A 13,887-nucleotide genomic window follows, 5' to 3' on the forward strand; every position below is an offset into this window, starting at 1 on the left:
TTATTTTTTTAGGGCTGCACCCCAGGCTAGGGGTCAAATCAGAGCTATAGCTGCTGGCCTACACCAGAGCCACAGCAATGCAGGATCCAAGCCGTGTATGTGACCTACACCATAGCTCACGGCAACGCCAGATCCTTAACCCACTGAATTAGGTTATGGATTGAACCTACATCCTCATGGATACTCGTTGGATTCGTTTCCTCTGAGCCATGACAGGACCGCCTTAAGTATATTTTTAAATAAATGTAAAGAATTTATCCTAAGAATGTTTAAAAATATTTATATAAAAAGATATTTATCTCAATATTATTTACAAAATAAAAACCAAAAAGCTCAGAGTTTCAAATACATGATTAAAATAATTGAATATCAAGAGTTCCCATCATGGCGCAGCAGAAGTGAATCCAACGAGTATCCATGGGATGCAGGTTCAACCCCTGGCCTCACTCAGTGGGTCAGGGATCTGGTGTTGCTGTGGGCTGTGGTGTTCATCAGAGACATGGCTCATATCCATACTGCTGTGGCTATGGCCTTAAAAAACAAAAACAAACAACAACAAAAAAAGGTAAATACTTAATAATTTGGGAAAACCTGTATTTAAAAATTCTGAAAAGCAGAAGAGACTATTCCAATTATGCTTGAGAAAAAGATTATATATACACAAAAATGCTGGAGAGTAGGCAGAACTGATAACATTCGTTATCTATGATAAAGGGATATTATTTTCATTTTTAGTACTTTTATGTTTTCAATAATGAAAAATGAATTAATTTTATAATCAGAAAAATATAGTTTCAAAAACCAACGCTGCCACTCCATTATGTTGTTGACCACAGCACATTCCTTAGCAATATTTTGTAGCTAAGGACAACAGTGGCTGATGGCATTAGCAAAAACTTTATTTCTGAAATATCAACTTTTTGTTTTCCAATTTTTTTTGTGAAAACGTTTAGAAATTCACACAGCAAAGGAATTGTTTTGCTTTAGCCATTTTTCCACATTACCAAATATTCCCTGGGGGCAGAATCAACCCTGGATAGGAACCACTGTTTTAACATTAGTTCTCTTATAAGTTCTCTCTTCAATTTTCATTCATTTTAGTCTCTCTTTAAAAAAAATGTTCTGACAAAATCTTTATTATTTGCATTTGTGAGCTCTAAATAGGATTTTTAGGACAGAAATGACACTATTAAAATGAGTTTTAATATAGTAAAGAGTGACTATCTCATCAGGAAATTATCACTTCTGTTTTTAAAACTGAACCTTTCGTGCGACAGGGATATAAGTAAGGTAACAAAATTTACCATAAAAAATATTTATAGACACACACACACACAATTTGATATACTTTAAATTCAGTGTGATATGAAATCCTCGATATAATATGACATCTCCTATTTATCATTTGCAACAATGATTACTCATAATGTAAAAACATAGCATAAAAAACTTTAAGAAGTACTTGAACACATTATCATTCATACTGAAGAGTGCTTGCAATATGCACATGCGAGCCAACAACAAAATACACTCAAAACTTTGACCTACTATAGACCTTCCCTATAAATACGCTAATTCTCAAATACTTTCCTTTTGCAAATTTAATATATATAATTACCATAAAGTAGTACTTGGCATTATGCCATTGGAATAAAAGAATGTTCTCACACCTGGTATTCCAGTTTTGCTTGCAGAGGTCTTTGATCCACTCTGAGGAGCATTACCTCCAGGGGATAAAGTCTCTGCAGGATATGTAGTCCCTAAAGTCTCTAGTTCTCCTCGGTTTGAAGAAAACACCAAGTCCAGGGATGGCAGCTTTAGCATGCATTCTACTCTTGATACTGGTAGGCAGCTAAACTTGATCTGTGAGGGCTGAAAAGTGCAGAAAGAAAAAAAAAAGTTTCTAGGAACTAGATGATTCAAAATTCTAAAAATTACATTTATTTTCCATTTCAGTCTACATATACCAAATTTATTATCTGACACTGAAAAAGAATTTTAATAGTCCTATCTTTTTCAAACAGACATATGATACACTAACCAAAATGTATTAACAAAATGGTATCATTTTTAAAACTAATCATGTGAGGAACTCTGTCTAAGCAGTAAATGTGTAGATATTTAGGTAATTCCGAACGTTAAGGATGTTTATGTTCATATTGTCTATAATCAAGTATTTTAAAGGAAGTAATTTCCTTTATACTGAAATTTTAAAAGGCTGTTGCATTAATGACTGAAGTTACATAAACTCTCAAGCCCTCATACATTACATGTTTTCTCAGCCCTTCAAAAAAGCTAGCGCATAACTCCAGAAGATCAGAATAAAGCTCTTGATGCTAATGTAACATACCTTGTTTTATTTTGCTTTGCAGATCTTCAGTTTTTTACAAAGTGGAGGTATATGGCAACTCTACCTTGAACATGTCTAAGGGTGCCATATTTCCAATGACATCATTTTTTTAATTAAGGTAGGTACATTATTTTTTAAGATGTAATGCTACTGCATACTTAATAGACTACAGTATAGTGTAAATATGATTTTTACAGGCATGAGGAAGTAAAAACAGTCATGTGACTTGCTTCATTGCAATATTTGCTTTATTACAGTGGTGGTCTGGAACTGAAAGCACAGTATCTCTTGAGGTATGCTCCTGAAGGCCTATACATAGGACTGAATTTTAGAGTAAAATTCTCAATAGGTATTATATAACTCTTAGGAAAACCTAACAAAGGTACTATTATGGCTTTATATCTCAATTTCTCTTTTTATCTACCCCAAAGTGACCATGATGACAAGAAACAAAGGTGCCATATTACACCATAAAAGGCATAAAATCCTAAAAAAAAGGGTTTTAACTTATATACTTTCACATTTGCCACAAAAGTATGATATCTCAACTTTGACAACTCAAAGATCTATGAACCTTTTCAGTAGAAAAGTAAATATACACATAAAATTGTATATATAATTCCCAAAGGTTCAAGCACCCTCTAAGCCATCATAGACATACTAAAGACAAAGACAACTTTAAAGGGAAATAATATTGTAAATGTTCAAATAAACTTTAGGGGGGAAAAAAAACTTCTTTAAAACAAAAATAAATAAATGAGGTATATCACCTGAACTCGTACATAAACCACAACATCTACAGGGAAGGAAGAGTATGCAGATGTTGAAGATGATACTAGAGATGTTGTTGATTCTTCCATAGGATCTGGTATCTCAAAATGTCCCATATCTTCATCTTGTGAGCTGACAGCTGTTAAAATATTTAAAGTTTTACTATTAGGACAAGGGCAACTATTTACTTGTTTAAAAAATGTTTTTTTTTTGCATTTTAGGGCCGCACCCCCAGCATATGGAAGTTCCCAGGCTAGGGGCTGAACTGGAGCTATAGCTGCCAGCCTACACCACAGCCACAACAATGCAGGATCCAAGCCATGTCTGATGTTTACACCACAGATCATGGGCAACACCAGATCCCTGACTCACTGATGAAGGCCAGGGATGGAACCTGCATCCTCATGGATACTAGTCGGATTCATTTCCACTGTGCCACGATGGGAACTCCAAGGGCAACTATTTATTAAAAGATCCTTTTCTATTATGCTAGTACTGAGGTCAAGGGTATGAACACAGGCAAACACTGGCTTCTGTAGACTATCTATCTAGCTATCTATATATCTTTCCCTATTCAAACCTCTTACTCATTCCTCTAAACTCTGATTCCTTGGTGCTATATTAAACAATGTACAAATTAAACAGCAATCAATGCCTTTGCCCTCAAAGAGTTTCCAGTCCAAGAAACACACTAACACAGGACCTAAGGATGTGTCATTGACTAACCGTGGCCATGGAAGAATCATAAAACCTCACTAGGACATAGTTTCTTTATTTGTAAATGTGGACTGGATGGTCTCTCAAGTTCTTTTATAGTTCTATAATCCTTTCACATTTATCACTGAATATATTCTGTAATAATATATAATAGCATTAAGAAATCCTTCTAGGTAACAAGACCCCAAAACATGTGTGTTGTGCAAGTAAGTGTACAAAGAAGACACTCACTTGTATAATTCCTTTCAACTGGTGTGATTGGAATAGTTTCCAGAGCCTTTTCCAGAAAGTCTAACAGGCAGGGACTAATAACCATTTCTTCTGGCAATGACTGAAGTGCAACCCAGGCATATAACTTGGCTGTTTTTACTCCTCCGCTTCCTTTTCCTTTGGCTAGAACATTTACAAATGTGAGGTGAATTTAATAAATAGTTTCCATAAAACATACAATAATTTTGTGAGAAATCAGAATTATATGAAAGATTTTTAATCAGGTGAAGCACCTTATACTTAAAACCATACAAGAATGCAATAAAAATGGGCTGATAGAAATCATATATTACTGTTAGAATACAAAGATGATCAATAATGTATATTTAACACAACAGTTATTCCTACTTGCTCTAGGTCACAAATTTTGGTTCAACTTTTCAAGTTTATACTTTGCTAACTCTCTCATTAGTGTTACTTCAGAATTTAGTGTCTTATTTAGTATTATTTGATCCACTTAATAAGTAAGATATAGAGAACTCTAAAAATATTTTGTGGCAAGTGAGCAAAAACATTGTTTTTTAGGCCTTCTTATGTTCTTGCTGTTCTTACCTTGTACCTATTTATAATGCCTCCTTGCACAGGCTGCATTTCTCTTTCCTTCTACCTGACTGAATACGTTCTCATCACTAGAATGATTATAACAGCTAACTAAGATTTAGCTAACTTTAGCTTAGGTTTTCAACCCCAAAATGTATTAGAGTTTGTAAACCTAGGAAATAAATTCAACTTTTTGAGCTTTAACTTTCTTCACATATAAAATGGGGATTATATTTGGCCTCCACTTAATGGACACAGATGTGTCTTGTCAATTTTAAAGTAATATAAAAATGTTAGACATTCTTATCATGATTACTGGCTACTTTAAAAGATCTATGTATCAAATTCTATAAAAAAAAAAAACTTTTTCAGATACTTCTTGTCTAGTCCAGTGTTCCCTTTTTTGGAAATTCTATTACACACACACACACACACACACACACGGTATTATTGATGTGGTATAGTAGCCAGATTCCAAAATAACTTTTAATAGCCCTAGCCTCCTGGTCTTCATGCTCTTGGGCAGTTCCCTCCCACACTGAATAAGGCTGGCCAGTATGATCAATAAGATATTGTGGAAGTGATGGTATGTGACCTCTGAGACTAACCCATAAAAGATACTGCAGCTTCAGCCATGTTCTCTTTTGGATCACTCCTTCCCAGGGATCATCAGCTGCCCTGTCATGAGAACACTCAGGCAGCCCACAGAGAGACCCATGAGGGGAGAAACTAAAGCCTCAGCTTGCCAGACATGTGAATGGGATTATGATGGAAGCACATTTTCCAAACCCAGTCAAGCATCTGGATGATGCAGTTCTAGCCAGCATCTTTACTGCAACTTCATAAAAGATTGTAAAGTTAGATGCACCCAGCCAAAACTGCTCCTGAATTTCTGATTTACAGAAATTGTGTTTGAGATAAGCACCAAGTTTTGGATAATGTGTTATGCAATAATAGATAATAAATGTGGTTAAGTCCAATATACTCAGTCTTAATGTCTAAGTTTGATGATTTCTAGATCATAAGTTCCCAAATCTAAACTGTAAGACTTTTCCTAAATGTACACAGATCTAAAAAATTAAGCAAGTTATTCAGTATATTGTTTATTTATTTTAAATTTTTTAAATTTTTTTGTCTTTTGTCACTTTCAGCGCCACACCCACGGCATATGGAGGTTCCCAGGCTAGGGGTCTAATCAGCGCTGTAGTCTCATTGGCCTACGCCAGAGCCACAGCAACACAGGATCTGAGTTGCATCTGCGACCTGTACCACAGCTCACGGCAACACTGGATCCTTAACCCATCGAGCAAGGCCTGGGATCGAACCCGTAACCTCATGGTTCCTGGTAGGATTTGTTAACCACTGAGCCACGATGGGAACTCCTATTAAGTTTATTTTAGCAACTGATATTCTAAGGTAATATCAACTTGAGAACCAGCCCAAACTAGTTAGCCCACACTTTCACATACGAATTTTGTACAGTCATTGTTGACAATTCTAAGTCCTTTTTCCCTAAACATGTGAATTTGAAAGAAAGTCTCAATAGAGCAAGTAGGTAATGACTAAAAATTTATGACAAAAAGTAAAAATACAGTATATTTTCCTTAAATACCTGAGGGAAGAGGTGGGGGTTGGGGAGGAAGTAAGGTGTTAGTCTTGCTCTGGACAGTGCAAGGTAAAGGAGGAGAAGGAGGAGATGTTGCACTATCTTTCATACCATACAGCTTGGACTCTTTAGAAAGTGTTCTTGGCAAGGAGGATCCTCTGGAGGCATTAGGTGATTCAGTCTTTAGAGTCTTGGAGTTGTAATGCAACTGTATCAAAACAAATAAACTTTCAAAATTAAAATTGTGCAGATGAGGAAAACCAAGAAGTGCACACAAATGTGGTAGGAGCCAGAAGACTTTACAAGTTAGCTCTGTGACCCCAGCAAGTTCTGTACTGGTTTTTCATTTTTAAAATTAAAAACGTTATCCAAGATACTTTAAATTCTAAACATTCTAGGATTGTATAATTCCAGAATCTAAAAATGCTGTACTAGCAAAGATTTAGTGAATACGTTATGACTCAATGCACAAAAAAGAAAATTAACTTCTGTCAAAAAAAGGGGGAAACCTGCAGGTTAGAAGGTCTCATGTATAGAATATAGCTCTATTAGAAGTCTCATTTTAATGTAATTGGTGAAGAAAAAATATATATGATAGAAAATAAACATGGCTACTAATAATCTAATCCCTTATCCTATACATTTAGGCTTTTACCTTTACATCAACTCCAGGAATATAAAATACTGTTGTTTCTAAGTCACTAGGCTTTGTTTGTAGAGATGATGGCACTTTCTTGCCAGTCATTAAATGGGTGGTGGAAGCATAATTAGTTTGAAACTTCTTCTTTTTTGAAGGAGACTCTTGATCTAAACTCCTGGAACTTCTATCATAACTCCTATAAATGGAAAAAAAAATGTTTATCTTTTTGTAACACATTTATCTCCTATTTTGTTTAAAATCAAACTTTTATTTATACAGTAAGTGGAATGTAATTCTTCATTAATAAAGTTGAAAAAGTGAAACTCATCAAGGTCTCTAGCTAAACTGGCTTAATCATTCCTGCCATGGATGAGGTTTATGTTGTATGTTCCATAACTACAAGGGCAGTTACCTTTATTTTTTCCTGAGGTTACAGTTGTTTCACATGAACACATTAGGCTGAACCAAATGAAACTGCCTTTTACATAGTTGAAAACAGCTGAGTATTGGTTTATTACAGTTGAACCAAAAATAAATTAACATTCTTGTTTATCATCACTATTACATTTGTAAAAACTTATAAATGTTTAGAGTAACTTTATTTTTTTGTCTTTTTGTCTTTTTTAGGGCCACACCTGCGGCATATGGAGGTTCCCAGGGTAGGAGTCTAACCCGAGCTGTAGTAGCTGGCCTACGCCACAGCCACAGCCACGCCGGATCTGAGCGTCTGTGACCTACACCACAGCTCACAGCAACGCCAGATCCTTAACCCACTGAGCAAGGCCAGGGATCGAAACCACTACCTCATGGTTCCTAGTTGGATTCGTTTCTGCTGTACCATGATGGTAACTCCATATACATAGCATATACACAGTATTTCTAGCAAATTAAGTTACATGTGACCTTTTCTGACCAATGTCTTACCTTCTCAAGCTTATATCATCATGTTCTTGAAGAAGAGTGGTTGGGTGGAGCACACATTTTCCACTATCAATTTCAACTCGTATATCAAGTTCAAAGTCAATATTTCTCTCTGTAGCCGTGCCACTCAGACTTCTATTGACTGGTGCTGTTGGCCAGTGTTCGGTAAATAGCTGGTGAACAGCAGCAAAGCCTGTTGCTTTTTTACGAGATGCATGTCTAAAGAAAGAACAACTGGTCACTACATCGTAGTAAAATGGGAAGAGTTTTCAACGAACTATTTCCAACATGTTATGTGAGCAATAGTCTGTAAATAAATTTTACTATTGGATAAATTCACACAAATTACCCAACCAGCTCCTAACGAGTTCAAGTTTTCCTAAGTTTAATGGAGTCATATTTTATTCACAACTATGTACTGAGTAACTGTTATGTGCCAGGCAGTGTGCTAAGTACTCAGGATACAGGAACAATCACTATTAAGGAGTCTCTAAATTTAAGTGCATAAACTACATTCTATATTTTGAAGGAGGTTTTATTTCTGTAAATTGTAAAATTTAAATGCTACTTTCTAGATTTTATTTAAAGACAGAAAAACAGAGAAAGAAAAAAAAAATAATGCCATATGAAGCTAAATTATATTAGTAAACCATGGATATGTCTCTTAGTCTTACTTTGGCTTCCTAGGCACATTAAGAATTTTTTCTGTAAAAATTAACAGTTATGTATAATGCTTTAAGCTCAGTTCTAGATTCTAAAATACTACTAAAGGATCTTAAAATGAAAAAGGCTACTCACGAGGGTTTCCTGTAAATATAAAATCTTTCCCTTTCATGGTCTTCATCCTTTTCATCCTTTTCAGAATCATCGCTGGTAGAAGACAAACTGTCATCCCGTCGGCCCTCTTCAGGTTGGAAAGAAATGCCTGGTGAAAAGCCTCCTGGAGTTTTGGGAGAACTGAACACGGAATATGATCCTTCACTATTTGATGAGTAATGGGATGAACCCTCAATGGTTACTGACAAAAGGTCTAGTTCTGTCTCCTCTGGAAACTGTCAAGAAAGAAAAATATGAATCAGGTTTGTACTACAATCTTCTTTCCAGTTTTTTTAAAAAATACGTTTAATTATTTAAAATTTCTCTCAAAGTTGAATTTCCTCAGGCTGAACTGAAAGAAAGGTCAGCTTTATGAACATATGAAATGGCACACCAAGGAAGGAAGCAGAAGTTAAAACCACAGAGAGTCACACCACTGACACACTAAAAATTAGAGTGAAATTTGTACTTTACATAAGCATGTATCATCATGTTGATTAGTATATACATTAATTCTTTAAAGCATAGGTTAATCATGCTGTGGAGACAAAAGAAACAATGTGATCACCTTTAAATGAGAAGGGCAAGACAGCATTAGTGACTAAGGAGCATGCAGTGTCAGTACAGAATGTACTTCGTGCTTCTAAATGCTTTTTGTCAGCATATCTTTTAAAAATGGGCCCCTAATGGGCTGAAGAATGATGTGCAAATAGTTATGTAATTAAGAAATCAATTAGTCAAACTTAAGAATTCTACATTGTAAGGTGAATGGCTTGTATAAATACAGTGCTACTAACTGAGAGGATTGTACCAGGAAGCCACTGTATTTAAGGAGGTCAAAAAAAAAAAAAATCAATACAACTTCCTATGACCTAATTTTGATACCCCGTTTTGAGAGTTAATTCCTATCCTTTAAGAATGTGATAAGCCTTTGTAAAGTATAATGTGCAAGGTAAATTTATTGATACTACTATTAATTACATAGAGAAATCCTATAATCAAAACTTTAAACATCTGCAGAATCTAGCTTTTCTTCACGTTTTATAAAATACCTATCATTCAGGAAATAAGTAAATCAGATTTTATCACAAAATCTTCAATTTTTAAAACTGTGCTAAGAGTTTAGATAAATATCCCTTTGTTTTATATTTATTTTCTATCTACCCATGCCTTAATGATCTATTTTGTAATCTATGATTTTAATATGCTATTTTTTATAAACATTATACACTGCTATTTAAAACAGGACTTAATTCAAATATTAATGCTTTTAAGAAAAACTCAATTGTTTCACAATATATACATATATCAAATAACTATGTTGTTTACCTGAGAATTATGTTACATGTCAATTATCTTGATCTTAAAAAAATGTTGGACACAAGAAAATAATCATTTAATTAGTAGAATCCATTCAATTCACTATAAATGATTTACTTCTAAGTCCATTTTTAGAAAAAAGGACATGTCTGTCAAGCTCACTATATTACAATCTAATAGTTCTAAAACAAAATTCAGCTTGACTAAATTCAGTATAACTATGGGATATATACTGAAACCATATACTGAGGGAAGGAAACAAAAATGCGAAGTCCCAGTTTTTAAATATAATTTGACAGAAAATTTCTAGACAAAGATTTATAAACTTACTACACAGATACAATTTTCAAATTAAATCTTTTTTTTTTTTTTTTTTTTTTTTTTACAGCCACACCTACAGCACATGGAAATTTCTAGGCCAGGGGTTGAATCAGGGCTACATCTGTGGCCTATACCACAGCCACGGCAACACTGGATTCGAGCTGCAACCATGATCCATGCAGCAGGCTGCAGTAGGCTGCAGCAGGCTGCAGCAGTGCTAGATCCCTAAACCAATCAACGAAGCCAGGGATCAAACTAGCATCCCCATAAGAGACAATGTCAGGTCCCTAACCTGAGCCACAATGGGATCTTCAATTTTACTTTTATAACTTATATTTAGGGAAAATATGTGGTTAGTAAAGATGTTAATTCAACTTAATAATGACTGTGTAGCACATTTTCCACACTGTTTTGAACTTTGTCTTTTTGTCTTTTGGGGGCCGCACCCATGGCATATGGAAGTTCCCAGACTGGAGTCGAATCAGAGCTACAGCCACTGGCCGAAGCCAGAGCCACAGAAACACAAGATCTGAGCCGCATCTGTGACCTACACCACAGCTCACGGCAATGCCAGATCCTTAACCCACTGAGTGAGGCCAGGGATCGAACCTGTGTCCTCATGGATACTAATCAAATTCATTTCCACTGAGCCTTGACGGGAACTCCTAGTTTGAACATTTTTTAATGGATGGCTTTTATACATGCTTTTTTACACCAGTGACTCAGAATAAATAACATCCAATGATTAATTTCTTTTGAGATGGGTTTGATTCTAGTGTGAATTAGGAAACTAATTTTTTCTTAAAATACTCATTTTGCAGTTGTACTTAGGGGAAAAGTGATTCACTTAGGGATTAGCGACTAACTCTAGCATATTGCAGTTTTGGATTATGAGTTCGTAGAATTAATTTGTTATAATGATTTAGTCTTTTTTTAATTTTGGAGATTAAATAATTACTATTAAATTATAAGAACTAAAATATATTCATACAAGAATTTTTGAAATATACACGATGAAAAAGAATTGAAACAACCTTAAACCTTAATGTAAAATATCTCCAAAGTCTGAGTTTAGTATGAAATGAGAGAAAGACATTTTGAAAGCAGATTTTTCAGAGTGGGTTAATTATAGTTTTAAAGCAAAATTTATGTTGTTCTTAAAAAGTACCTGAAAATACCCTTCCCCAGGACAGCTGGATTGTGGTGTACTTCCCCATACCGTTTTTTTCAACTTAATTAAAATAATAAGAAAATTTATAAAAATTCATGAAAAATAAAAAAACAATGCTTTTAAAAGTAAACAAAAAAACAGAACATTCTAACATAAGTTTTAACATGCTATAAAATTAGAATACAGCTCTGAAGCTGACCTTTTTATTTCTGGTTTCTGCTATTATCTCTACATATTCTGAAGTAAGATATATAAATAATAACTTTTTCATAAATAATAACATTAAGTATAAACATTCCACATTTACATTTGTGTAAAATACCTAGTTTAACATGTAGTCACACTTGTAAGCAAAATCATTCAACAAAACATTTAAGCAGTATGGAGTCTTTATTCTACATGCAAAACACTAACAGCTGCAGTAAGGGTCTCAAATGATGGCACACAGGCAGTGCCTGTAACGTGCAGACACTTCAACTATTACAAGCCACACTTTCATTGTAAGTAGGAACTAGTATTCTAATGTGAGTAACTATTATAATTTTGTAATTGCTAAAAGCTATTTAGCACTGTGCATCTCTAACAAATAATATGTCTCTTACTGTATCCTGGATATTGAAAGTGACTCTAGGTCCAGGAGATGCTGCGTCCACACGGATTTCTGGGAGTTCCTCAGTTTCTCCTACTCGAGAACTGCAGATAAAACATAAAGTTATAAAACATTAACATTCTTGTTAAAAAAAAAAATCTCTGAATTTTATAAAAGTCTGATTAATGGCATTAACATTCTATTTCTAAATATTTACCTTATCCAAGGATTGAACTTTTGGTATTCCATTTCTTTTTTTTTTGCTTTTTTTAGGGCCGCACTCACAGCATATGGAAATTCCCAGGTTAGGGGTGGAACTGGAGCTGTAGCTGCCTGCCTACACTACACATAGCAAAGTGGGATCCTAGCCGCATCTGTGACCTACACCACAGCTCACGGCAACGCTGGATCCTTAACCCGCTAATCGGGGCCAGGTATTGAACCCGCATCCTCATGGATCCTAGTCGGGTTCGTTAACCACCGAGCCATGAAGGCAACTCCCTTGTATTCCATTTCTTAACCTTTAGCATCCCATGAAAAACATTCATTGCTTTGACACAAGATTTTCTAAAACTAAACCCTATAGAAAAGAATTTATACTTAATTTATGGTGTTCATTTACTAGTAAAACTGTATTTTTCTTCAACGGTACGTAAAATTTCCATTTTTTCATATGTTAAATGGTGTATAATCATACACATTTCTTAAATGACAAATTTACAGCTACAGCTATAATACATAAATATTCATTTCTTTGGATAAACTATAAAGTTGTCTAAATAGCAATCTCCTTCATTACTAAAAAGCACACAATGGTTGTGGTACAAATGGGATAGAGGAATTCCTCAAACTCCTTTGGGCCGTACCATAGCATATGGAAGTTCCCAGGCTAGGGGTTGAATTGGAGCTGCAGCTGCTGGCCTACACCACAGCCACAGCAATGCCAGATCTGAGCCACACCTGTGACTTACACCACCGCTCTTGGAAATGCTGGATTCTTAACCCACTAAGTGGGCCAGGGATCAAATCCACATCCTCATGGATACTAGTCAGGTTCATTGCTGCTGAGCCACAATAGGAACTCCTCCTCAAACTTCTTAGCTTGACAGTATCCACTATTACTGGTTTTACTAAGGTCCATTGCTCTCTTAATTTTCTAATTTCCATAATTAGAACCCAATAAATAAGTAATGAACTGGTAAAAGAGTAAGCAATTACTTGTTGCATTGTCCGAAATATATTACCTTGCCCTTTCCATGCGCTTAAGAGGTGGTCTTCCAGAAGCTGAAATGCTTTTAGATCGGCTGTAACTTGGTTTATAACCCAAACTCCACTTATCCTTTAAGGAAGCAGCCTTATGAAAGGGGAGAGAAAAAGGGTGACTTCAGGCATTTCTTTACGCTTGTAATATTTGACTTCAGATGAAATGTTCAAGTATTAAAGAAGTTAGCTCCTCTCCCTCAGGTAAATAACAAACTACCTTAAACTGTGACTTTAAATGTCACTTAATAGCATAGATGGATTAAAGTGCAGCAGGAATCAGCTACTCTTTAGTCCTAACATCAGTTAGAAGGGCTGCATGATGAAAATAGGAGCCACTGGCTGGCCTGAGATAAAAGAGGATTGGGAGAGGGGATGGGGGTACAGAAATGGGGAGAGAGAAGGAAACAATAAAAAAAAGAAAGAAAGAAAGAAAAGAGAAAGAAAATGAGAATTGGAAGATTCTAGGAGAAAGTCAGGTGGAGGATCGGGGGGACCATAAGAGACCAGGAAAGAAGAGGAGGAGGGAGACAGGGACTACCAATCCTCTCGGGGACCACCCTATAGCACCCCTGACAGAACTCTTTATTACAAA

At 35.3% G+C, this 13,887-nt stretch overlaps 1 protein-coding gene across 19 annotated transcripts in view; it reads right to left on the minus strand.

Annotated features, from left to right (window-relative positions):
• The window catches only part of KIAA1109 (KIAA1109 ortholog), a 200,129-nt gene that overhangs the window by 27,295 nt on the left and 158,947 nt on the right, over nt 1-13,887 (minus strand). For 8 of the 19 annotated variants that reach the window (XR_002346813.1, XM_021101618.1, XM_021101619.1 and 5 more), the window contains 10 exons: nt 13,277-13,386; nt 12,046-12,136; nt 11,441-11,503; nt 8,614-8,867; nt 7,819-8,034; nt 6,910-7,090; nt 6,261-6,462; nt 4,070-4,231; nt 3,121-3,260; nt 1,671-1,872 (listed from right to left, as the gene is read on the minus strand). Coding sequence is in view for 17 of the 19 variants with exons in the window: in XM_021101618.1 (XP_020957277.1) it covers nt 1,671-1,872; nt 3,121-3,260; nt 4,070-4,231; nt 6,261-6,462; nt 6,910-7,090; nt 7,819-8,034; nt 8,614-8,867; nt 11,441-11,503; nt 12,046-12,136; nt 13,277-13,386 (1,621 nt within the window). In the remaining 2 variants the exon portion in view is untranslated. The remainder of the gene's footprint in view (nt 1-1,670; nt 1,873-3,120; nt 3,261-4,069; nt 4,232-6,260; nt 6,463-6,909; nt 7,091-7,818; nt 8,035-8,613; nt 8,868-11,440; nt 11,504-12,045; nt 12,137-13,276; nt 13,387-13,887) is intronic. The other 11 variants (XR_002346814.1, XM_021101634.1, XM_021101627.1 and 8 more) reach the window with 3 other exon arrangements.

The sequence above is a fragment of the Sus scrofa genome, chromosome 8 (assembly GCF_000003025.6).
Source record: "Sus scrofa isolate TJ Tabasco breed Duroc chromosome 8, Sscrofa11.1, whole genome shotgun sequence".
In the NCBI taxonomy this organism is placed as follows: Eukaryota; Metazoa; Chordata; class Mammalia; order Artiodactyla; family Suidae; genus Sus; species Sus scrofa.